At 45.3% G+C, this 25193-nt stretch overlaps 2 protein-coding genes across 2 annotated transcripts in view; one reads left to right on the plus strand and one right to left on the minus strand.

The window, feature by feature from the left end:
• LOC144953335 (uncharacterized) overlaps positions 1–1828 on the minus strand; it is an 89871-nt gene extending 88043 nt beyond the window's left edge. Inside the window, exon 1 of the mRNA XM_078883897.1 lies at positions 1337–1828. Coding sequence (XP_078740023.1) covers positions 1337–1828 — 492 coding nt within the window. The remainder of the gene's footprint in view (positions 1–1336) is intronic.
• LOC144953348 (uncharacterized) overlaps positions 1–25193 on the plus strand; it is a gene marked incomplete at its 3' end in the record, with an annotated part of 172854 nt that overhangs the window by 118627 nt on the left and 29034 nt on the right. The window contains 4 exon segments of the mRNA XM_078883910.1: positions 6272–6724; positions 8131–8186; positions 15820–15981; positions 24547–24985. Of these exon segments, the coding sequence (XP_078740036.1) occupies positions 6272–6724; positions 8131–8186; positions 15820–15981; positions 24547–24985 (1110 nt within the window).

Below are 25193 nucleotides of genomic sequence, written 5' to 3' on the forward strand. Positions count from 1 at the left end.
AGTTTGTTTAAGAATTCGTCACTTGAGCGTGGTGTTTTGCGTGTGGGAATTTCTCTTTTTCACAATTTGTGATTGTTGTAATAATTGTAACGATTCATAATCTCATGAGTTTATAATGGGGTTGAGCGTGGATTTATATAAATATATTCCGTCTTTTGTTATTCGATGACATCTAGCAGTGAAAATTGTGATTGTATTATGACCATGTTGCAATTGTAATACATTTTATCCGATCCTTGCATGTACACTATACATACATATTAGAGATTCTTATACGATCACACTGTGATTCTAATGCTTCTAATGATATTATAATACCTTACCTCCATTTATATGGTTATAATTTTAAACACTAGTTTATAATCGTTTAATGTTTAGTGTTATCGTGTATAGTATTATAGTTTACATGTTATGAGTACAGTTTATCCCCGACATACTTCGGGATTAGGGACTGGTACGTTGATGAACGATTAACTACGGGGACTTTTCTTCTCAAGGAACACGTGTTAATCGGGCAGACAGCCAAGATTCTGCCGGTTAAGGGCACACTTGTGTGACGGAGATCCTCCACCTGAAATTATCTTAACATGTTTTTTCTAGGAACATTATAAAATCAAGACGGACAAACATTTGTTAAAAATACGTTTTTATTCATCTGCAATAATTTTTACGTCAAAACTCGAAGGGAATATTTATTATGTCCTATGTTCACACATTTCCAGTACAATGCAAACCATTTCCGTTCCAGGAATACCAAAGGGTTAAAGTATCATTTCCATGATTTCACCACATTTGTTCACTGTGCGTCTATGTTGAAGTCAAGGCCATATATTTAACGAACGCGTCAATGTACATCCTGGAATCGGCTATCTAAAGTCGATTAATACCAATTAAAAAAGCTATATACTTGAAAAAAAACGTTTAAAATGTTGAGTAAAGATGTACCTACAGACGCATTTCAACTTTAGCTCAACAGGGACACTTAACGACTACAATTGAACCCTCTCACAACCAGTGCTCATCACACCACTTCGGCAAGAAATCCGATAACAATACAAACCACCATTGTGCACGTTACGAAACTCTAAAAAAAACTGGAAAACTAAAACGTTCAAAATTACACACAAAAATACTCGATACGGCTTAATAGGTATAACCACATGACATAATATTTCTTCAGTCACCCCGAGCTCTCTGGTTGACTCTCGAGCCACTCCATTACATCCAGCCATCTCTCGGGATCCAACTGCATGGGATCGAAGGTGGAAACTTCTTTAGGACTCATTGCAGCACTTTGAATTTCAGCTTTTGATTTCAGTTTCCTATCATTGTGGACCTTCTGATGCCTGTTCATGTTTGATGCGTGTGCAAATGTCTTCCCACACACAGGGCACAGGAATGGCTTATCGCCCGTGTGTGCTCTCTGATGAATCTGAAGATGTGATGACTGTGCAAATGCCTTCCCACACACAGAGCACAGGAATGGCTTCTCGCCCGTGTGTGCTCTCTGATGAATCTGAAGATGTGATGACTGTGCAAATGTCTTCCCACACACAGAGCACAGGAATGGCTTCTCGCCCGTGTGTGTTCTCTGGTGACTCTGAAGATGTGATGACCGTGCAAATGTCTTCCCACACACAGGGCACAGGAACGGCTTCTCGCCCGTGTGTGTTCTCTGGTGTCTCTGAAGATTTGATGAGTGTGCAAATGGCTTCCCACACACAGGGCACGGGAACGGCTTCTGGCCCGTGTGTGTTCTCTGATGACTCTGAAGATGTGATGGCCGTGAAAATGTCTTCCCACACACAGAGCAATGGTATGGCTTCATGTCTCCGTGTGCGTGTGGCTGTGGAGAGCGTTTCTGCTCCATGTGAGCGTAGTAACAGCAGCGGTGTTATCGAGTCAAATGCCGCAATGATGTTTAGCGTTGAGTTTTGGATTTTGTAAACTGCTAAAACAAGAACGACACTCGCGTCTAACCGAGACGCAAAAAAATACCGCTAATTTGACGACGAACACGTTTAAGAGTTTATCCGCGAAAATAGACACTTACTTGGAGATTCACGGTATATCGATGTCTGGAACCCGTCTGAAGATGTCGCCACGAACTCTCCCGACGCAAAGTCGCCTAACTGTCGACACAGCAATTGTGCTCGCCAGGCTGCGTTGTCTCGCGGTTGAAGGGCGATCAGCAGAGCGACGAGTCGAGCGTCCAACCTCATCAAGTTCCTTCTCTAAATGGCATTGAGCTCTGCTTCTGAGCCGCCTTATAACTCCCCCCCCCTTGGATCCAATCCTTTTTCTTTCAGGATATTTGCATTCGATTGTTAATTTTGGAAGGCACAATCCGCATGTCTATTAACATACCGAAAAGTAATGTGTCAATTGTGCTTCATGCGTGAATATGTAAGTGCATCTCAGTGTGTAATTGTGCGCTTATTTTGAATAAATGGAATTAGCGCTGGAAAAACACGTTCCACATGCCCTCCATTGTCCTGAATTTAAAGTGAATGCAGCCCATGACGTTGCCAAAAACCGCCAAGCTTCGGGAGTGAGCACGTACAGACGCGTAGTGACCACACTTCCAACACAATCTACAGACGCATTCCAACTTTAGCTCAACAGGAACACTTAACGACAATTGAACCCTCTCACAACCAGTGCTCTTCACACCACTTCGGCAAGTAATCCGATAACATTACAAACCATCAATGTGCACGTCATTAAACTCTAAAAAAAAAACTGTAAAACTAAAATGGTCAAAATTACACACAAAAGTACTCGATACGGCTTAATAGGTATAACCGCATGCAACATTATATTTCAGTCACCCCGAACTCTCTGGTTGACTCTCGAGCCACTCCATTACATCCACCCATCTCTCGGGATCCAACTGCATGGGATCGAAGGTGGAAACTTCTTTAGGACTCATTGCAGCACTTTGAATTTCAGCTTTTGATTTCAGTTTCCTATCATTGTGGACCTTCTGATGCCTGTTCATGTTTGATGCGTGTGCAAATGTCTTCCCACACACAGGGCACAGGAATGGCTTATCGCCCGTGTGTGCTCTCTGATGAATCTGAAGATGTGATGACTGTGCAAATGCCTTCCCACACACAGCACAGGAATGGCTTCTCGCCCGTGTGTGCTCTCTGATGAATCTGAAGATGTGATGACTGTGCAAATGTCTTCCCACACACAGAGCACAGTAATGGCTTCTCGCCCGTGTGTGTTCTCTGGTGACTCTGAAGATGTGATGACCGTGCAAATGTCTTCCCACACACAGGGCACAGGAACGGCTTCTCGCCCGTGTGTGTTCTCTGGTGTCTCTGAAGATTTGATGAGTGTGCAAATGGCTTCCCACACACAGGGCACGGGAACGGCTTCTGGCCCGTGTGTGTTCTCTGATGACTCTGAAGATGTGATGGCCGTGAAAATGTCTTCCCACACACAGAGCAATGGAATGGCTTCATGTCTCCGTGTGCGTGTGGCTGTGGAGAGCGTTTCTGCTCCATGTGAGCGTAGTAACAGCAGCGGTGTTATCGAGTCAAATGCCGCAATGATGTTTAGCGTTGAGTTTTGGATTTTGTTAACTGCTAAAACAAGAACGACACTCGCGTCTAACCGAGACGCAAAAAAATACCGCTAATTTGACGACGAACACGTTTAAGAGTTTATCCGCGAAAATAGACACTTACTTGGAGATTCACGGTATATCGGTGTCTGCAACCCGTTTGAAGATGTCGCTACGAACTCTCCCGACGCAAAGTCGCCTAACTGTCGACACAGCAATTGTGCTCGCCAGGCTGCGTTGTCTCGCGGTTGAAGGGCGATCAGCAGAGCGACGAGTCGAGCGTCCAACCTCATCAAGTTCCCTCTCGAAATGGCATTGAGCTCTGCTTCTGAGCCGCCTTATAACTCCCCCCCTAGGATCCAATCCTTTGTCTTTCAGGATATTTGCATTCGATTGTTAATTTTGGAAGGTACAATCCGCATGTCTATTAACATACCGAAGGGTAATGTGCACATTGTGCTTCATGCATGAATATGTAAGTGCACCTCAGTGTGTAATTGTGCGCTTATTTTGAATAAATGGTATTAGCGCTGGAAAAATACATTCCCCATGCCCTCCATTGTACTCGATTTAAAGTGAATGCAGCCCCGTGGCGTTGCCAAAAATCGCCGAGCTTCGGGAGTGAGCACGTACAGACGCGTAGTGACCACACTTGCAATACAATCACTCTAACATCAGTTACCAAAATCCGATCTGGTACATGGTCTCCGCTTGGTCTGGTTTGTATCCGTCATCACTCTGGAGACAAACAGCGAGGCATGGTTTGGCCAGCCACCAGCAGCTATTAAAGTCGCCAAAGCGACTTTAATAGCTGCTCTCAAACAACACTATCACCAATGGTGGTTTACAGGCTAGGCTGTTAAGCGGACAATCAGTCTTTTTGGGCAAGGCGTATGGGAAAATACACACCGCTGTTATCCCATAAACATAATGCACAGCATCGGTAAGGCTGCCTTGTTGGGGAGATGTAGTTTGGGTAAGGTGCTGTCACTGGAGTTAGGCGATGTGACTGGGTTTTCACACGGATTCCTAAAAGCAGCTTAGACGATATGATCCATTGTGCTCCATCTCCCCACATGGACAACGACGCTCCAAGCTTGGTGGTGTTTCATTCTTCACCTGAAGACGGCTGCTTGCGTTGGGACCGAAACGTCGTGAGAATTATTTTATTATGTTTTATTTTATTATTGTATTACTTCCCTTCTCTGTGACTTTACCGAAAAAACCAAGAAGATGAATCGCATTCAAATTTTAGAATAACAATATGGTCGTATTAGCATTTTACTGTGCTTGAATGTATGTTATGTGCACATGCAAATCGTTAGTAGTAAATGCGAGGGAGGGGTTAAGAGGTGCACGTTAAATCTAGTGTTAACATTTATTTTAGCATCATATTTAAGGACACTGTTGTTGATAATAACTCGTTTGGACATGGCACGTGCCTTGTTCTACTCGATCAACCAAAATTAGTACAATGTCAGTCATACAGGAGTGTGATTTCATTTATGAGTAGTATTCACAGAGCCCCGATGACACTAACCTACCTAAAGTTATGGTTAAATAAAGTAATCTTGAGTGACTTAATTTTCAGCTCAAATATGATCATCGCAATCATTTCCAAAGACGTGTGTGGTCCTGCGAGAGCAGGTCCTGACTGCAAACAGCTGGGCAGCAGAATCGTAAGTATCTGCGTCGCCCTCGAAATGTGATATTGCTGCTGTTGTTGTCGCTGCTGTTGTTGCTGCTGGAGTTGCTTCTGTTGCTGTGATATACGCAGGGAGGTAGTGTGCCGTGATGGGATGACGCTTTTGATTAAAGCCTCTGATCAAACTCACCCAATTGATGCCCTTGATCGTCGCATTTGATCAACTCTGATATTGTAGACTCTCACATGTTAAGCTCTAACATAGTGAAACATAATATTATAACCTATGAACTACAACCTATCCATTGTAACGCTGTAAAAGAATATTACCCATTGGGTTTCACTCCCTCGTCGAGAAGGCCGTTATCTTCCTTTTCTAAAGTTACATGCTAAATTCTCTGCATTTACTTTAAATCGAGGACAAAGTTTTTCCATTTATTCAAAATAAGCGCACAATTACACACTGAGATGCACTTACATATGCATGAAGCACAATGGGCACATTACCCTTCGGTATGTTAATATACACGCATATTGTACCTTCCAAAATTAACAATCGAATGCAAATATCCTGAAAGACAAAGGATTTGATCCTAGGGGGGGAGTTATGAGTCGGCTCAGAAGCAGAGCTCAATGCCATTTCGAGAGGGAACTTGATGAGGTTAGACGCTCGACTCGTCGCTCTGCTGATCGCCCTTCAACCGCGAGACAACGCAGCCTGGCGAGCACAATTGCTGTGTCGACAGTTAGGCGACTTTGCGTCGGGAGAGTTCGTGGCGACATCTTCAGACGGGTTACAGACATCGATATATCGTGAATCTCCAAGTAAGTGTCTATTTTAGCGCATGAACTCTTAAACGTGTTCGTCGTCAAATTTACGCGATTTTTTTGCGTCTCGGTTAAACGCGAGTGTCGTTCTTGTTTTAGCAGTTAACAAAATCCAAAACTCAACGCTAAACATCCTTGCGGCAGATAGCGTTCTCGATAACACCGCTGCTGATACTACGCTCACATGGAGCAGAGACGCTCTCCACCGCCCCACGCACACGGAGGCAAGAAGCCATTCAATTGCTCTGTGTGTGGGAAGTCCTTTTCACAGCCATCACATCTTCAGAGACACCAGAGAACACACACGGGCGAGAAACCATTCCTGTGTTCTGGGTGTGGGATAGCATTTTCACTTTCAGAAAACTGCCAACGCCATCAGAAAACACACACGGGCGAGAAGCCATTCCTATGCCATGTGTGTGGGAAGACATTTTCACAGTCATCACAACTTCAGAGTCACCAGAGAACACACACGGGCGAGAAGCCATTCCTGTGTTCTGTGTGTGGGAAGGCATTTGCACAATCGTCATCTCTTCAAGATCATAAGAAAACACACACGGGCGAGAAACCATTCCTGTGCCCTGTGTGTGGAAAGTCATTTGCACAGTCTTCAAATCTTAGCAGGCATAAGAAGGTCCATAATGATAGAAAACTGAAATCAAAAGCTGAAATTCAAGGTGCTGCAATGAGTCCTGAAGAAGTTTCCACCTTCGATCCCATGCAGTTGGATCCCGAGAGATGGCTGGATGTAATGGAGTGGCTCGAGGATCAAACCGAGAGCTCGGGGTGACTGAAACATAATATTGCATGTGGTTACACCTATTAAGCCATATCGAATACTTTTGTGCGTAATTTTTACCATTTTAGTTATACCGTTTTTGTGAGAGTTTCGTGACGTGCACAGTGGTGGTTTGTAATGTTATCGGATTACTTGCTGAAGTGGTGTGATGAGCACTGGTCGTTAAGTGTTTCTGTTGAGCTAAAGTTGGAAAGCGTCTGTAGGTACATCTTTACTCAACATTTGAAACGGATTTTTTTCAAGTATATCGTTTTTTTTGGTTGGTGTTAATTGACTTTAGATAACCGATTTCAGGATGTACATTGATGACGCGTTCGTTGGATGTATGGCCTTGACTTCAACATAGACGCACAGGTGAACAAACGTGATGAACCAATAAGAAAATATTGGAGAATGATACTTTAACTCTTTGGTATTCCTGGAACGGATATGGTTTGCATTGTACTGTAACTGTTTGAACATAGGACATAATAAACATTCGGTTCGAATTTTAACGTCAACATTATTGCAGATGAATAAAAACGTATTTTGAACAAATGTTTGTCCGTTCTTTATTTTAAAATGTTCCTAGTAAAAACGTGTTAAGCGAGTTTCAGGTGGAGGATCTCCGTCACACAAGTGTGCCCTTAAACGGCAGCATCTTGGCAGTCTACCCGATTAAACACGTGTTCCTTGAGGGGAAAGGTCCCCGTTGTTAATAGTTTCTCAACGTGCCAGTCCCTAATCCGGGGATACACTGCAAACCCCCACAGTTCGCATATCCGTCCCCCGATTCGATTGAACGTATACTTTACATACATGAGCGATTGAAATGCTTCTAATGGCATTCTCATACCGTAACTCCGTTTATGGTGAAATCTATTATATATAAAAAAAAAATTAAAGTCGTTTAATGTTTAGTGTTATTGTTCATAGTGTTATCAGTTTACATGTTATAGAGTATACTTCGGGTTTCAGGACCAGAACGTTGTGAAACGATTAGCAAGCCGCTAATTAAAAGAACACGGGGCGGCGGGAACACGTGCTTCCATGGGCGGTCGTAGACAGGTTGTATTGCCCAAAGGTGACACCGGGTACGTCCACCAAGTTGCTCCGCCCACGGCGGCGACAGGTAGAAGTCATAGAGGTGAAATGGCCGCAGTGTGTACCCATGTAGTTATGTCTGTCCCCACCCAGACAGCTCATCGCCATGTCCTGTACAGCCCAAGTCTGGTGTGTCCAACGTGGTGGGGCTCTCGGCAACGGAAACCGTACGCCAAGGGAAATGTGTTGTGACGCCCACAGTTTCCGAGCCCCAGAGGCCCGGGGTGCCTCAAGGATCCGCCACGTGCGAGGATCCGGTGCCTGGAGTCTGGTCATATTCTTCAAAAGAAGACAGGGACCTGCCTAATCCTTCAAGGCTGTGGTGCGAGCCCTTGACGCCCCGAAATGCACAATAATCTACAATGGGCGCGGGACGGGCGTCGAGAACCAGGTCAAAATGCGCTAGGTTGCGCTTGTAGGCTCCACGCAAAATATCAATGCTGTATATTATTAACTAGCAGTAGTACCCGGCGTTGCCCGGGTGAAAAATATATTTCTTAATAACCTTACATATATACACACCCTCACCACTCAGCACTCACCCTCACCATTCACCCTCACCACTCTCCCTCACCACTCATCTTCACCAATCACAACCTCACCAATCACCACTCACCCTCAACACTCACCCTCACCACTCACCATTCACCAGACAGATTTGCGATTTTATATATATATAGATTCTGACCTTACTCCGTCCCTTTGATGCTGCCAATCCTGCATAATGCATGGACATAATGACTTTGAAACCCCCCCGCCCACCTCCTACGCATTTCACAAGTAATGCAAATCACATATCTGCATTTTCCATAAATATGCCAAGACGCTCTTCGCTCCTCCATCCCAGCATAAATAGTCGCTCCAAGCCTGGAGCGTGACATACAGACGAACACGTTTAAGAGTTTAATCGCGAAAATAGACACTTACTTATATCGATGTCTGGAACCCGTCTGAAGATGTCGCCACGAACTCTCCCGACGCAAAGTCGCCTAACTGTCGACACAGCAATTGTGCTCGCCAGGCTGCGTTGTCTCGCGGTTGAAGGGCGATCAGCAGAGCGACGAGTCGAGCGTCCAACCTCATCAAGTTCCCTCTCGAAATGGCATTGAGCTCTGCTTCTGAGTCGCCTTATAACTCCCCCCCTAGGATCCAATCCTTTGTCTTTCAGGATATTTGCATTCGATTGTTAATTTTGGAAGGTACAATCCGCATATATACTAACATATCGAAGGGTAATGTGCCCATTGTGCTTCATGCATGCATATGTAAGTGCATCTCAGTGTGTAATTATGCGCTTATTTTGAATAAATGGAAAAACACGTTCCCCATGCCCTCCATTGTCCTCGATTTGAAGTGAATGCAGCCCCGTGGCGTTGCCAAAAATCGCCGAGCTTCGGGAGTGAGCACGTACAGACGCGTAGTGACCACACTTGCAACACAATCACTCTAACATCAGTAACCAAAATCCGATCTGGTACATGGTCTCCGCTTGGTCTGGTTTGTATCGGTCATCATTCCGGAGACAAACAGCGAGGCATGGTTTGTCCAGCCACCACCTCGTTTGCCAAAGCGACTTTAATAGCTGCTCTCAAACAACACTATCACCAATGGTGGTTTACAGTCTAGGCTGTTAAGCGGACAATCAGTCGTTTTTGGCAAGGCGTATGGGAAAATACACACCTCTGTTATCCCATAAACATAATACACAGCATCGGTAAGGCTGCCTTGTTGGGGAGATGTAGTTTGGGTAAGGTGCTGTCACTGGAGTTAGGCGATGTGACTGGGTGATCACACGGATTCCGAAAAGCAGCTTAGACGATACGATCCACTTCGCTCCATCTCCCCACATGAACGACGACATTCTGAGTTTTAAAAAAGTGGAACATATATTTGTAAATACGTTTTTTAAATAATGTGTATTGTATCTATGTTACAATGTGTGATTGTTATACTATTTATTTGTGTATACTGTATAGAATTATATGGCTATTCGATTCCATTGATACGACACATTCATCCAACAGTGGAAAGTGTGATTCTAATACGACGAGTGGGATTCGAATTATTGTAATTCGATTGTAATCCTGCATATCCTACCCCCGGTTGGCATATTAACTTACCATACGTACAACCACAGTGTGATTCTAATTAGCTCAGTGCGATTATAATGATTAGTATGCGATTATAATCCCATCTTAAACAACTACGCTGGTTTGGTCGTCTGCGTGCGTATCTGGACGTTAATTTATTTACGGTCCCGCCCAAACAGCTAGCTCTGATTCGATGAAAATAAAACAGGCGGAAGAGAGCAAAAGCATAGGTCTGCCAAGGTCTGCGCCGCAGTGGCGCAGTGCACTGTGGGCGCAGACCCTGCGCTGTGTGAGTGTGGTGTGTATGTAAGTGTGCGAATGGTAGTTACGCTAATATTACGTTTATTTATGTAAAAAATGGGTGCTGCGTGCTGCGATTAGTGGAGTCCCCAAACAACTTTACCTTACGAGTAGGCAGGGGTCGCTATACAGTGAGTCTTAGCGGACTGAGCTGGCAGCTTCACCTGCCGGGACCACGGCCAGTTGCGTAGCGCCCCCTACAGTTTCGCCCATGGGTCAATACCCCCATGGGGCAACCCAGCTGACTGTTTGATGGGTACAATGGGTACTTTTCGGTTTATCCGGCTCATTACCATTGAATTTCACCTTTTGATTTCAGTTTCCTATCATCGTGGACCTTCTGATGCCTGTTCCGTTTTGACGACTGTGCAAATGCCTTCCCACACACAGAGCACAGGAACGGCTTCTCGCCCGTGTGTGTTCTCTGGTGAGTTTGAAGAGTTGATGAGTGTGCAAATGTCTTCCCACACACAGGGCACAGGAATGGCTTCTCGCCCGTGTGTGTTCTCTGATTACTTGTGTTGTGGTCATTGCAAAAATGATGCCTTGAATAAAGGTGTCAGTTTTGTACCAGTTAAAAGGGTAAAAACCTACTATCATATTTTGCCACTGGTAAAAGAGATCTCATAGTGTAAATGCTTACCCCGAGCTCTCAATACTCTGATATTGCACTGTGTTTGAGTTGTACGCCTTCTGGTGTCATCTGGCCCTACACCAATGGGGACTAGGCTCTAAAGAAAGCCGTCTCGGGTGTGGGCCAATCAACTTCAAGGACAGTGCATATTATCATCCTTATCAGAGTTGCTTCTTTTTGTTTGCTTTTTTTGACTACTTGTGTTGTGGTCATTGCAAACATGATGCCTTGAATAAAGGTGTCAGTTTTGTACCAGTTAAAAGGGTAAAAACCTACTATCATATTTTGCCACTGGTAAAAGAGATCTCATAGTGTTAATGCTTACCCCGAGCTCTCAATACTCTAATATTGCACTGTGTTTGAGTTGTACGCCTTCTGGTGTCATCTGGCCCTACACCAATGGGGACTAGGCTCTAAAGAAAGCCGTCTCGGGTGTGGGCCAATCAACTTCAAGGACAGTGCATATTATCATCCTTATCAGAGTTGCTTCTTTTTGTTTGCTTTTTTTGACTACTTGTGTTGTGGTCATTGCAAACATGATGCCTTGAATAAAGGTGTCAGTTTTGTACCAGTTAAAAGGGTAAAAACCTACTATCATATTTTGCCACTGGTAAAAGAGATCTCATAGTGTAAATGCTTACCCCGAGCTCTCAATACTCTGATATTGCACTGTGTTTGAGTTGTACGCCTTCTGGTGTCATCTGACCCTACACCAATGGGGACTAGGCTCTAAAGAAAGCCGTCTCGGGTGTGGGCCAATCAACTTCAAGGACAGTGCATATTATCATCCTTATCAGAGTTGCTTCTTTTTGTTTGCTTTTTTTGACTACTTGTGTTGTGGTCATTGCAAACATGATGCCTTGAATAAAGGTGTCAGTTTTGTACCAGTTAAAAGGGTAAAAACCTACTATCATATTTTGCCACTGGCAAAAGAGATCTCATAGTGTAAATGCTTACCCCGAGCTCTCAATACTCTGATATTGCACTGTGTTTGAGTTGTACGCCTTCTGGTGTCATCTGGCCCTACACCAATGGGGACTAGGCTCTAAAGAAAGCCGTCTCGGGTGTGGGCCAATCAACTTCAAGGACAGTGCATATTATCATCCTTATCAGAGTTGCTTCTTTTTGTTTGCTTTTTTTTGACTACTTGTGTTGTGGTCATTGCAAACATGATGCTTTGAATAAAGGTGTCAGTTTTGTACCAGTTAAAAGGGTAAAAACCTACTATCATATTTTGCCACTGGTAAAAGAGATCTCATAGTGTAAATGCTTACCCCGATCTCTCAATACTCTGATATTGCACTGTGTTTGAGTTGTACGCCTTCTGGTGTCATCTGGCCCTACACCAATGGGGACTAGGCTCTAAAGAAAGCCGTCTCGGGTGTGGGCCAATCAACTTCAAGGACAGTGCATATTATCATCCTTATCAGAGTTGCTTCTTTTTGTTTGCTTTTTTTGACTACTTGTGTTGTGGTCATTGCAAACATGATGCCTTGAATAAAGGTGTCAGTTTTGTACCAGTTAAAAGGGTAAAAACCTACTATCATATTTTGCCACTGGTAAAAGAGATCTCATAGTGTTAATGCTTACCCCGAGCTCTCAATACTCTGATATTGCACTGTGTTTGAGTTGTACGCCTTCTGGTGTCATCTGGCCCTACACCAATGGGGACTAGGCTCTAAAGAAAGCCGTCTCGGGTGTGGGCCAATCAACTTCAAGGACAGTGCATATTATCATCCTTATCAGAGTTGCTTCTTTTTGTTTGCTTTTTTTTGACTACTTGTGTTGTGGTCATTGCAAACATGATGCTTTGAATAAAGGTGTCAGTTTTGTACCAGTTAAAAGGGTAAAAACCTACTATCATATTTTGCCACTGGTAAAAGAGATCTCATAGTGTAAATGCTTACCCCGAGCTCTCAATACTCTGATATTGCACTGTGTTTGAGTTGTACGCCTTCTGGTGTCATCTGGCCCTACACCAATGGGGACTAGGCTCTAAAGAAAGCCGTCTCGGGTGTGGGCCAATCAACTTCAAGGACAGTGCATATTATCATCCTTATCAGAGTTGCTTCTTTTTGTTTGCTTTTTTTGACTACTTGTGTTGTGGTCATTGCAAACATGATGCCTTGAATAAAGGTGTCAGTTTTGTACCAGTTAAAAGGGTAAAAACCTACTATCATATTTTGCCACTGGTAAAAGAGATCTCATAGTGTTAATGCTTACCCCGAGCTCTCAATACTCTGATATTGCACTGTGTTTGAGTTGTACGCCTTCTGGTGTCATCTGGCCCTACACCAATGGGGACTAGGCTCTAAAGAAAGCCGTCTCGGGTGTGGGCCAATCAACTTCAAGGACAGTGCATATTATCATCCTTATCAGAGTTGCTTCTTTTTGTTTGCTTTTTTTTGACTACTTGTGTTGTGGTCATTGCAAACATGATGCCTTGAATAAAGGTGTCAGTTTTGTACCAGTTAAAAGGGTAAAAACCTACTATCATATTTTGCCACTGGTAAAAGAGATCTCATAGTGTAAATGCTTACCCCGAGCTCTCAATACTCTGATATTGCACTGTGTTTGAGTTGTACGCCTTCTGGTGTCATCTGACCCTACACCAATGGGGACTAGGCTCTAAAGAAAGCCGTCTCGGGTGTGGGCCAATCAACTTCAAGGACAGTGCATATTATCATCCTTATCAGAGTTGCTTCTTTTTGTTTGCTTTTTTGACTACTTGTGTTGTGGTCATTGCAAACATGATGCCTTGAATAAAGGTGTCAGTTTTGTACCAGTTAAAAGGGTAAAAACCTACTATCATATTTTGCCACTGGTAAAAGAGATCTCATAGTGTAAATGCTTACCCCGAGCTCTCAATACTCTGATATTGCACTGTGTTTGAGTTGTACGCCTTCTGGTGTCATCTGGCCCTACACCAATGGGGACTAGGCTCTAAAGAAAGCCGTCTCGGGTGTGGGCCAATCAACTTCAAGGACAGTGCATATTATCATCCTTATCAGAGTTGCTTCTTTTTGTTTGCTTTTTTTTGACTACTTGTGTTGTGGTCATTGCAAACATGATGCTTTGAATAAAGGTGTCAGTTTTGTACCAGTTAAAAGGGTAAAAACCTACTATCATATTTTGCCACTGGTAAAAGAGATCTCATAGTGTAACCTGGGATTATATCTACCAACGCCATGCTTCTCGCACGGCCAACTGTACGTGGCACTATCGCGAGTCACGGCAAGATCCAACATCAAGGCGCTTATTGAGGGACCTGACGACGAGGAGGAAGACGGAGTGTACACGAAGAATATCGTGCATCGCCAGATATTTCAATAAGTTGCATTCTATTATTGAATAAGTTGCATTCTTTAATATTGTCGATTGAGCGTCTCATAAAAATGCATATAACCTCACAAAATTAAACCTAAAACAATCACCAAAACATGTCTATTGTGTCCAGCCACTTTCAACTCCCCACCAACCAAGCATATACACACCGCCCGCGAAGCGGGCGGCGACTGCTAGTCTTAAACAACTACGCTGGTTTGGTCGTCTGCGTGCGTATCTGGACGTTAATTCATTTACGGACCCGCCCAAACAGCTCGCTCTGATTCGATGAAAATAAAACAGCCGGCATAAAGCCACAGCTCACTTTGATTCGATAAAAATAATTAATTAACACGCCCGGAAGAGAGCGATAGCATAGGTTTGGCAAGGTCTGCGCCGCAGTGCTGCAGTGCACTGTGGGCGCAGACCCTGTGCTGTGTGAGTGTGGTGTGTATGCAAGTGTGCGAATGGTAGTTACGCTAATATTACGTTTATTTATGTAAAAAATGGGTGCTGCGTGCTGCGATTAGTGGAGTCCCCAAACAACTTTACCTTACGAGTAGGCAGGGGCTGTTGTTGTCGCTGCTGTTGTTGCTGCTGTAGTTGCTTCTGTTGCTGTAATAAACGCAGGGAGGTGGTGTTCCGTGATGGGATGACGCCTTTGATTAAAGCCTCTGATCAAACTCACCCGATTGACGCCCTTGATCGTCGCATTTGATCAACTCTGATATTGTAGACTCTCACATGTTAAGCTCTATCATAGTGAAACATAATATTATAACCTATGAACTACGACCTATCCATTATAACTCTGTAAAAGAATATTACCCATTGTGTTTCACTCCTTCGTCGAGAAGGCCGCTCTCTTCCTTTTCTAAAGTGACATGCTAATTTCTCACGTGAACACCACTAGTCCCGGCCACTTCTTTATGACCCGAGGTCTACACCCATTTGAAACGTTTTAAAATAGTCTGCCTCAGCAGCAGACCATGCTTTCCCACATGACGGACGCTTGTGTTGCGCACGAAACGTGATTTATTTTATGCCTATGTGTCTTTTACTGAAATAACCAAAGAGTATGTAATATTATAAACTATGAACTATAACCTATCCATTATAACGCTGTAAAATACTTCTACCTAAGTGACTTTACCGAAAGAACCAAAGAGTATTAATTCCTGCAGTCACGAAAGCTTCAAATCAATATTAGATTATCATTAGAAGTATTACAATCACAATGTGATCGTATTAGAATCACACTGCACATATGTATGTAATATCTATGTCCGTTGGACATGCGAACCGGGGGTCGGATATGCGAACTGGGGGTGCAGGATTAGGATCGGATTAAAATGATTAGAATATGGTCGTATTAGAATTACACTGAACTAGAATGTAGTTTATATGTAGATGCACATCGGGAGTCGTAAATGCAACCTGGGAGGTGCGCTTTTAGAATCGCATTAAAATGAGTATAATAACAACGTGGTCCTATTAGAATCACGCTATCGACTGCTGCTGATGTTCCGGTGGCGGCTTCAGATTCGGGCTCAGCTCTTCCTTTCCTCGCCTGGTTGGTGCGGCGGGACGCAGCGTCTCATCCGACAGGCGTTGCAGCAGCTGGGTGATGGCATCCGTGAGTTTGTCAACTTTCTCTTCAAGTTGAGGCCGTCTCCCTCGTGGTCTCCTCCCTCTGCGCGTGCAGTAGGTTGCTCATGGCTGATGTGGAGCTGCATGTTGAATCGGGTGTAGACGGTATTTTAGCAACATATTTAAGTACAGTGTTGTGTTTAGAATGCGTCTCGACAAGGAAGGTGACATGTTGGATCAGAGTTTTTCATCAAAGGCGTTATCCCATCACGGGACATCAACATGCTGCCTATATAACAGTAACAGAAGCAACTACAGCAGCAACGAAACCGTTCGATGGCAAAGCAGCGACTTCTGCTTCTGCTCAAACTGCTGCCCGAATTTTTGTGGCCGGCCCTGCTCTCGTGGGACCCCCACACGTTCATGGAAATAATAGAGATGATCCTGAGCTGAGATTTAAGCGACTTAAGTTGACTTTGTTTAAGCATAACTTAGTGTAGGTTCGTGCCATCGGTGTTTAGCGAATACTACCGAAGAATTAGCTCACACTCATTTATGACGTAATTTGGTATAATTTTGGTTGTCTACGAATTCTTATCATATACAGTGTACTTAACTATATAGCTAAAATAACGTCAACACTCGAATAAACTTGCAGGTCTTAGCCCTCATATTGTTGCTTCGTAGATGCTCGAGATTGACTGTCCTGCTGTGGTCCGAATTGTTTACTGTGATAACATTTGCCTGTTAAACGCAGTCTGCAACCGTGGATTGTGCAGCTTGGAATAATAGAGGACATCACATCTATTTTGTTGGTTCTCGAAAACTGAGGCCAATAATTAGGAGGCAAATTACGAGCGAAAGCGATAGCATTTGCCAAGAATGTCTTCATTAATCGAGAACGAAAGTAAGAAGTTCGAAGGCTGTCAAATACCGCACTATTTACGAGTTGGTTCTTTGGGGCTGTACAATGTGTAGAGTTGAAGGTGCTAGGTGTTGTCTTCTTCTAACAGCTACTAACATGCGTGTGATGACTGTTTTTAGGATTTGTCCATTGTTGTTCTTTTTTTGGCTTTTTTTTTGTTCTGTCACTTGAGTGTTGCAGTTTGAGAATTCGTCATGTGACAGTGGTGTTTTGCTAAGTATTATATATAAATATTCCGTATTTTAAAATATAATTTAATTTTGTGTTTGTCTATGGCAGTATATAGTGCGGGGTAGATCCGTGTGATGTAAGAAAAAAGTTTAGCTGGAGGCATATAAAAAAAAAATTGCGGCGTAGAATTGTAATGTATGACTTACTGTTAGTAGCTCAGCTTATTGGAGAGTATATTTAGTATATTGATAATATTGATGTAGTTTATATTTTAGTTTTTTACGTGGTGGTATGGCTGCTGCAGCTCCTTACTATTAAAATTCCTTCCCTTTATTACTGCTAATCCCACTTCCTCCCTTTGTTCCTGCTAATCCTACATAATGCACGGGCATAATATGACTTTGAGACCCCCCCCACCTCCTACGCATTCCACAAGTAGTGACTAATCCCATATCTGCATTTTCCATAAATATTCTAAATTCACCTGTTGATATGCAAATTCCTTTGTCAAGGCGCCCTTTCCCCTCCTGCTTAAATATACGCTGCCAAGCTTGGTGGTGTTCATTCAGACGCTGTCTTTCCGACAGCCCTGTTCTTCACCTGAGGACGGCTGCCTGCGTTGTGGCCGAAACGTCGTGATAATTTTTTTATTCTGTTTTATTTGTATTATTTTATTATTTCCATTCTACGTTACTTTACCGAAAGAACCAAGAAGATAACCTACACACAGTTATGGTTAAACAAAGTAATATTTAGTCACTTAATTCTTAGTTCAGACGTGATCATCGCAATCATTTCCAGCCCGGCCACAAACAGCCGGGAAGCAGAAGCAGCAGAATCAGAAGTAGCTGCGTCGCCCTCGAAATGTGATGTTGCTGCTTCTGTTGCTGTTATATACGCAGGGAGGTGGTGTTCAATGATGGGATTACGCCTTTGATCAAAGACTCTGATCAAACTTACCCTATTGACGCCTTTGATCGTCACATTTGATCATCTCTGATAGTTGTAGGCTCTCACATGTTAAGCTCTAACATAGTGAAACATTATATTACAACCTATGAACGCTGTAAAATACTTTTAACTGTTATAGTGGGATTATAATCGCATAAGAATAATTAGAAGCGCACTGTACTCAAATTAGAATCACACTGGTGTCGTATGTATGGTAAGTGAATAAGCGAACCGGGTATAGGATATGCAGGATTAGAATCGAATTACAATTATTCGAATCCCACTAGTCGTCACAATTTGTGATTGTTATAATAATTGTAACGATTCATAATCTCATGAGTTCATAATGGGTGTGTGCATGATTCTTATACGACCACACTGTGATTCTAATGATATTATAATACCTTGCCTCCGTGTATATGGTTATAAGTTTATAATCGTTAAATGTTTAGTGTTATCGTTTATAGTATTACAGTTTACATGTTATAGAGTACAGTTTATCCCCGACATACTTCGGGATTAGGGACTGGTACGTTGATGAACGATTAACTACGGGGACCTTTCCCCTCAAGGAACACGTGTTAATCGGGTAGACAGCCAAGATGCTGCCGGGTAAGGGCACACTTGTGTGACGGAGATCCTCCACCTGAAATTCTCTTAACATGTTTTTGCTAGGAACATTATAAAATGTTGAAGTCAAGGCCATATATCCAACGATCGCGTCATCAATGTACATCCTAAAGTCGATTATTACCAACCAAATAAAGCTTTATACTTGAAAAAACGTTTAAAATGTTGAGTAAAGATCTAACTCCAGATGCATTCCAACTTTAGCTCAACAGGAAGACGTAAACACTACAAAATTGTCCGGAATTAAACCATCTCACAGCCACTGCTCATCACACCACTTCACAAAGTAATCCGACAACATCAAAACTCACCACCTGCACGTCAAGAAACTGTCAAACGAACTGTAAAACTAAAGGGTTACACACAAAAGTACTCAAGACAGCTTAATACCTCATGCAACATTATATTTCAGTCACCGCTAGCTCTCGGGTTGATCCTCGAGCCACTCCATTACATCCAGCCATCTCTCGGGATCCAACTGCATGGGATCGAAGGTGGAAACTTCTTCAGGACTCATTGCAGCACCTTGAATTTCAGCTTTTGATTTCAATTTCCTATCATTGTGGACCTTCTGATGCCTGTTCATGTTTGATGACCGTGGAAATGCTTTCCCACACACAGAGCACAGGAATGGCTTCTCGCCCGTGTGTGTTCTCTGATGATTTTGAAGAGTTGATGACTTTGCAAATGTCTTCCCACATACAGGGCACAGGAATGGCTTCTCGCCCGTATGTGTTCTCTGATGACTCTGAAGATGTGATGACTGTGCAAATGCCTTTCCACACACAGGGCACAGGAATGGCTTCTCGCCCGTGTGTGTTTTCTGGTGACTCTGAAGATGTGATGGCCGTGAAAAGGACTTCCCACACACAGAGCAATTGAATGGCTTCTTGCCTCCGTGTGCGTGGGGCTGTGGAGAGCGTCTCTGCTCCATGTGAGCGTAGTAACAGCAGCGGTGTTATCGTGTCTAAAGTACGCTTTCGGCCGAAAGGATGTTTAGCGTTGAGTTTTGGATTTTGTTAACTGCTAAAACAAGAACGACGCTCGCGTCTAACCGAGACGCAAAAAAATCCCGCTAATTCAACGACGAAAACGTTTAAGAGTTTATCCGCCAAAATAGACACTTACTTGGAGATTCACGGTATATCGATGTCTGTAACCCGTCTGAAGATGTCGCCACGAACTCTCCCGACGCAAAGTCGCCTAACTGTCGACTCAGCAATTGTGCTCGCCAGGCTGCGTTGTCTCGCGTTAGAAGGGCGATCAGCAGAGCGACGAGTCGAGCGTCCAAACTCATCAAGTTCCCTCTCGAAATGGCATCGAGCTCTGCTTCTGAGCCGCCTTATAACTCCCCCCCTAGGATCCATTTACAATAAGCACAGGGGACACGTAATACTGGAGGGGGTATCGGCCCCCTCACCCGGATAGCTGGGAACACACGGCTATCTATCCTAACCTGCCTCTTAATCCTCCAATTACTGGGCTAGGGGAGGCTGTCTGGCCCGACACTGGTGAGTCGGGTTACGGCACCCGGAGTCCCAGAGTCCTAGCTCTGATTCACGGGGCCCCGCCGCTGGCTCGGTCCTGCGCGGCCCTTACAAGGGCGGCGTTCCAGGGGAGACCAGGGCTCTCACTAGGCAGTCTTCAGTCTTCAAGAGTTACCAACACATTCTGCCTCGAGCCCTCCGGCTCATCCCCTTATATCTTGAACCCCTCCACGCTGGGGTGCCATCTGCGGACGTCGTTGCGAGCACCCTCCCGTGTGCTCACGAAGCCCCGCCCACTGTGCTAGTTTCTCGTAGGATCCCATACATATCACCTCTACACATATCTCCTCCGTAAGACCCCTACACTATCATCGTGGACCTTCTGATGCCTGTTCCGTTTTGACGACTGTGACTCATTGGAATTGATTAGCTATTTTTAGTATATACAGACATTTAAAGAGTATAACAATCACACGTTATAACATTTATACAAAACACATGATTTAAAAAACGTATTTAAACATTTCTATTCATTATTTTTTAAAACTGAGAATGTCGTTGTCCATGTGGGGAGATGGAGCCAGAAGGGGGGGCCAGAAGGGGCCTCGACTTAGCGGTTGCTCAAACCATGGTGAGAGGGGACAGTGAGCCGTTCGTAATGGTCCTGAATACGGGGTCGCGGCCGGCCGTAATTGCGCAGGGAACGGTGCTGGCTCACGCCGCGCCGCTACCCGTTGAGGAACGGCTCGTGGCTCAAGCAGATTTCACTGTCGAGTCGCATCCTCCAAGTGATGAGGGGACAGAGTGGTTGGACTCGTTGTGTGCCGGTTCTGCTAACTTGTCCAAAGTGCAATTGGGAGCATTGAGGGGTCTGCTACTCGAGTTTGCTGACGTGTTCAGCAAACATAAGTACGATATCGGCTGCACGGACCTGTTGCGCCACCACATAGCTACAGGGGACGCGGCCCCTATTCGACAGAATCCCTTCCGGCTCAGCCCAGCCGAGAAGGAGCATGTGCAATCGGCGGTTAATGATATGTTGGCGGCCGATATCATTTCGCCCTCTTCTAGTCCGTGGGGTGCTCCTATTGTCCTAGTTAAAAAACAGGACGGGTCCTTGCGGTTTTGTGTCGATTTCCGCCGCTTAAACAAAATCTCGATGGCGGATGCGTATCCGCTCCCCAGGATGGATGAGTCGCTGGATGCCTTGGCGGGAGCACAGTTTTTTTCCACACTCGATCTGCTTTCCGGATTTTGGCAATTACCACTCGATAACGAATCTAAACCTAAAACCGCTTTCCGGACACCTGGTGGCCTATTTGAATTCAACCGTTTGCCCATGGGCTTACATTCCGCTCCCGCCACGTTCCAGAGACTCATGGAATTGGTTTTGTCGGGCCTCCAATGGGACACCTGTTTGATTTATCTCGACGATATCATCGTTTTCAGTCGGACTTTTGAGGAGCACCTCCAGCGATTGAGAGCGGTGTTCCTCAGGATGCATTCCGCTAAGCTTAAATTTAAACCGGCTAAATGTTTTCTGCTTCGGGAATCGGTCAGGTATTTGGGCCATATCGTGAGTCGTTCAGGGATCTCGACAGACCCTGCTAAGACGCACTGCGTCAGCTCATGGCCAACGCCAACCTCGGTCACGGAGGTTCGCAGTTTTATTGGTTTCGCCTCCTATTACCGTCGTTTTGTCAAGCAGTTTGCCACCATAGCCAGGCCCCTGCACGCTTTGACGGCTAAGGGTGTGCGGTTTCACTGGGGGGCGGAAGAGGAGGCTGCGTTCTGCTCCCTTCGTGACGCCTTGGTGCAGGCTCCCCCCTTGTGTTACCCCGATTTCACACAACCGTTTTTGCTTGACACAGATGCCAGCAACACGGGTATCGGGGGGGTGCTCTCACAGGTGGTCGGGGGGGTTGAACGGGTGGTCGCCTACGGTAGTAGAGTTCTTTCCCCCGCCGAACAACGCTATTGCGTGACTCGCCGTGAATTGTTAGCGATTGTGTTTTTTACACAGCAATTCAGGCCGTATCTTTACGGCCGTCATTTTACGGTCCGTACGGACCATGCGGCACCGTGTGACCCCATTCTGTGCCGTAACGACCGGGCGTGTGATGTGACCGTCGACTTGGGGGGGGATGTGTCGCAGGCTGATCCTCACGTGTCTCCACCTGACCCACCCCCAGGTGCCTCGGGCTTGACGGCTGGTGACCGTCGGGAACCGGAACCCCGCGGCACGCGCGGGTCCTCGATGCCTGGCCAATGTCTTCCTGAACTGCCGGCACCACCGGACGGTCAACCGCGTCTGGTGCCGTACGACGGGCCGGCAAGGTGGACTCGGGCTAGGGCACAACAATTTTCATGAAGACGTTTTTTTTCGACACCGAGCTGGCCCGGTGTTCCCCTCTGCCGGGGTAATGTCCCGTTCTAGGGACGCTCGGAAAGAATGGGACGCTGCACGAGTTGGAAAAAAAAAAAGAAAAAAAAATACGTTTATTTTTCTTTCTGCATACACATTGGTATTGTCACTCGCCGGATTGTATATATTGTTCTGTTGTCGTGGTGGCATTGGTTGATGGTTGCGGATGGCAGTGTTCGCGTTGTGTTGTGTTGTTACCTTAGTTGTTGTTCTTGTTGTTGTTGTTGTGTTACGGGGCACACAGGGGGAAGGGGGGTTTGTATATTTTTATAGCAGCCGGGTCGGCTGCGAGCTATGTGGTAGGGGGTGATGTAGTGGTGGTGTTGACGTGCGCCGACTGTGACAGTGATGGATCACGTGGCGGCACGGGGTGCGGGGTTGGGCACGCGTTGTGGGCGTGGTATGGACGCGCGCGCCGGGAGTGACAGATGACGGGGCGGCGCGGCGTGGGTGGTGAGGCACGCTGAGATGTGGGAAAACAGGATCGTAGCCAGCGCCCAGTGATTGGTCGAATAGGATGGGTGCTCGCAGCGACGTCCGCAGGTGGGGTATAAAGGGGGACGCGCGAGAGCACTCGAGGAGAAGTTATCCAGTTGAAGATCGAAGACGGAGTTGAAGACCTAGTGCCCCGAGACCCCTAGTCCCGCCGTCCCTGTAGGGACCGGGGCCCTGTGTGGCTCGGAGGCGAGACTGTGGGACCCGGGGTCCGACGCCCACGTGGGTCGGGCTGGGGACCCACAGTCAAGACGGACACCCCGGGCGGGGCGTGTCCAGAGTAGCTCAATGGGCGTTAGTCGTCAGAGTAGCTAAGTGGGTGTTAGTCACCCGAGTAGCTCAGTGGGCGTTAGTCGCCAGAGTAGATAAGTGGGTGTTAGTCACCCGAGTAGCTCAGTGGGCGTTAGTCGCCAGAGTAGCTAAGTGGGTGGTTGTCACCCGGGATACTAAGTGGTTGTTAGTCACCTGTGAACGAGTTGGTGAAATAAAGAGTGTGCTACCCGTGAAGTCGTCTCCCGCCGAGTTACTACATTACATATCCAATAACATTATTAACTTGTGTTATTGATTAAAACAACCTACCTAAAAGTGTGATATTCTAATCGCATTCAAATTATTCGAATCACTCCGTGGTCCTCTTCGAATCACACTACAGTCGTAAGTATGTAACATGTACGTATGTAACATGTCTGTAGTAAGTATATGTGCCTGTAACATGTACGTATGTAACATGTATGCATGCAACATGTATGTATGTAATATGGACGTGCGAACCAAGGGCGGGATATGTGAAACGGAAGGTGCAGGATCAGGATGGAATTTAAATTATTTGAATAACACTTTGGTGGTATTAGGATTTGCATGTAACACACAATTACACACTGAGATGCACTTACATATTCATGCATGAAGCACAATGGGCACATTACTCTTCGGTATGTTAATAGACATGCGGATTGTACCTTCCAAAATTAACAATCGAATGCAAATATCCTGAAAGACAAAGGATTGGATCCTAGGGGGGGAGTTATAAGGCGGCTCAGAAGCAGAGCTCAATGCCATTTGGAGAGGGAACTTGATGAGGTTGGACGCTCGACTCGTCGCTCTGCTGATCGCCCTTCAACCGTGAGACAACGCAGCCTGGCGAGCACAGTTGCTGTGTCCACAGTGAGGCGACTTTGCGTCGAGAGAGTTCGTGGCGACATCTTCAGACGGGTTCCAGACATCGATATACCGTGAATCTCCAAGTAAGTGTCTATTTTCGCGATGAAACTCTTAAACGTGTTCGCCGTCACATTAGCGAGATTTTTTTGCATCTCGGTTAGAGTGTCGTTCTTGTTTTAGCAGTTAACAAAATCTAAAACTCAACGCTAAACATCCTTGCGGCCGATAGCGTACTTTTGACTCGATAACACAGCTGCTGATACTACGCTCACATGGAGCAGAGACGCTCTCCAAAGCCCCACGCACACGGAGACAAGAAGCCATTCAATTGCTCTGTGTGTGGGAAGTCCTTTTCACGGCCATCACATCTTCAGATACACCAGAGAACACACACGGGCGAGAAGCCATTCCTGTGCCCTGTGTGTGGGAAGACATTTGCAAAGTCATCACATCTTCAGAGTCATCAGAGAACACACACGGGTGAGAAGCCATTCCTGTGTTCTGTGTGTGGGAAGGCATTTGCACACTCGGCAACTCTTCAAGACCATCAGAGAACACACACGGGAGAGAAGCCATTCCTATGCCCTGTGTGTGGGAAGGCATTTGCACAGTCATCACATCTTCAGAGACACCAGAGAACACACACGGGCGAGAAGCCATTCCTGTGCTCTGTGTGTGGGAAGAAATTTGCAAACTCATCACATCTTCAGATTCATCAGAGAGCACACACGGGCGAGAAGCCATTCCTGTGCTCTGTGTGTGGGAAGAAATTTGCAAACTCCTCACATCTTCAGAGTCATCAGAGAACACACACGGGCGAGAAGCCATTCCTGTGCCCTGTGTGTGGGAAGAAATTTGCAAACTCATCAAATCTTCAGATTCATCAGAGCACACACGGGCGAGAAGCCATTCCTGTGCTCTGTGTGTGGGAAGAAATTTGCAAACTCATCACATCTTCAGAGTCATCAGAGAACACACACGGGCGAAAAGCCATTCCTGTGCCCTGTGTGTGGGAAGAAATTTGCAAGGTCATCACATCTTCAGATTCATCAGAGAACACACACAGTCGAGAAGCCGT

The sequence above is a fragment of the Lampetra fluviatilis genome, chromosome 74 (assembly GCF_964198595.1).
Source record: "Lampetra fluviatilis chromosome 74, kcLamFluv1.1, whole genome shotgun sequence".
NCBI lineage: Eukaryota > Metazoa > Chordata > Hyperoartia > Petromyzontiformes > Petromyzontidae > Lampetra > Lampetra fluviatilis.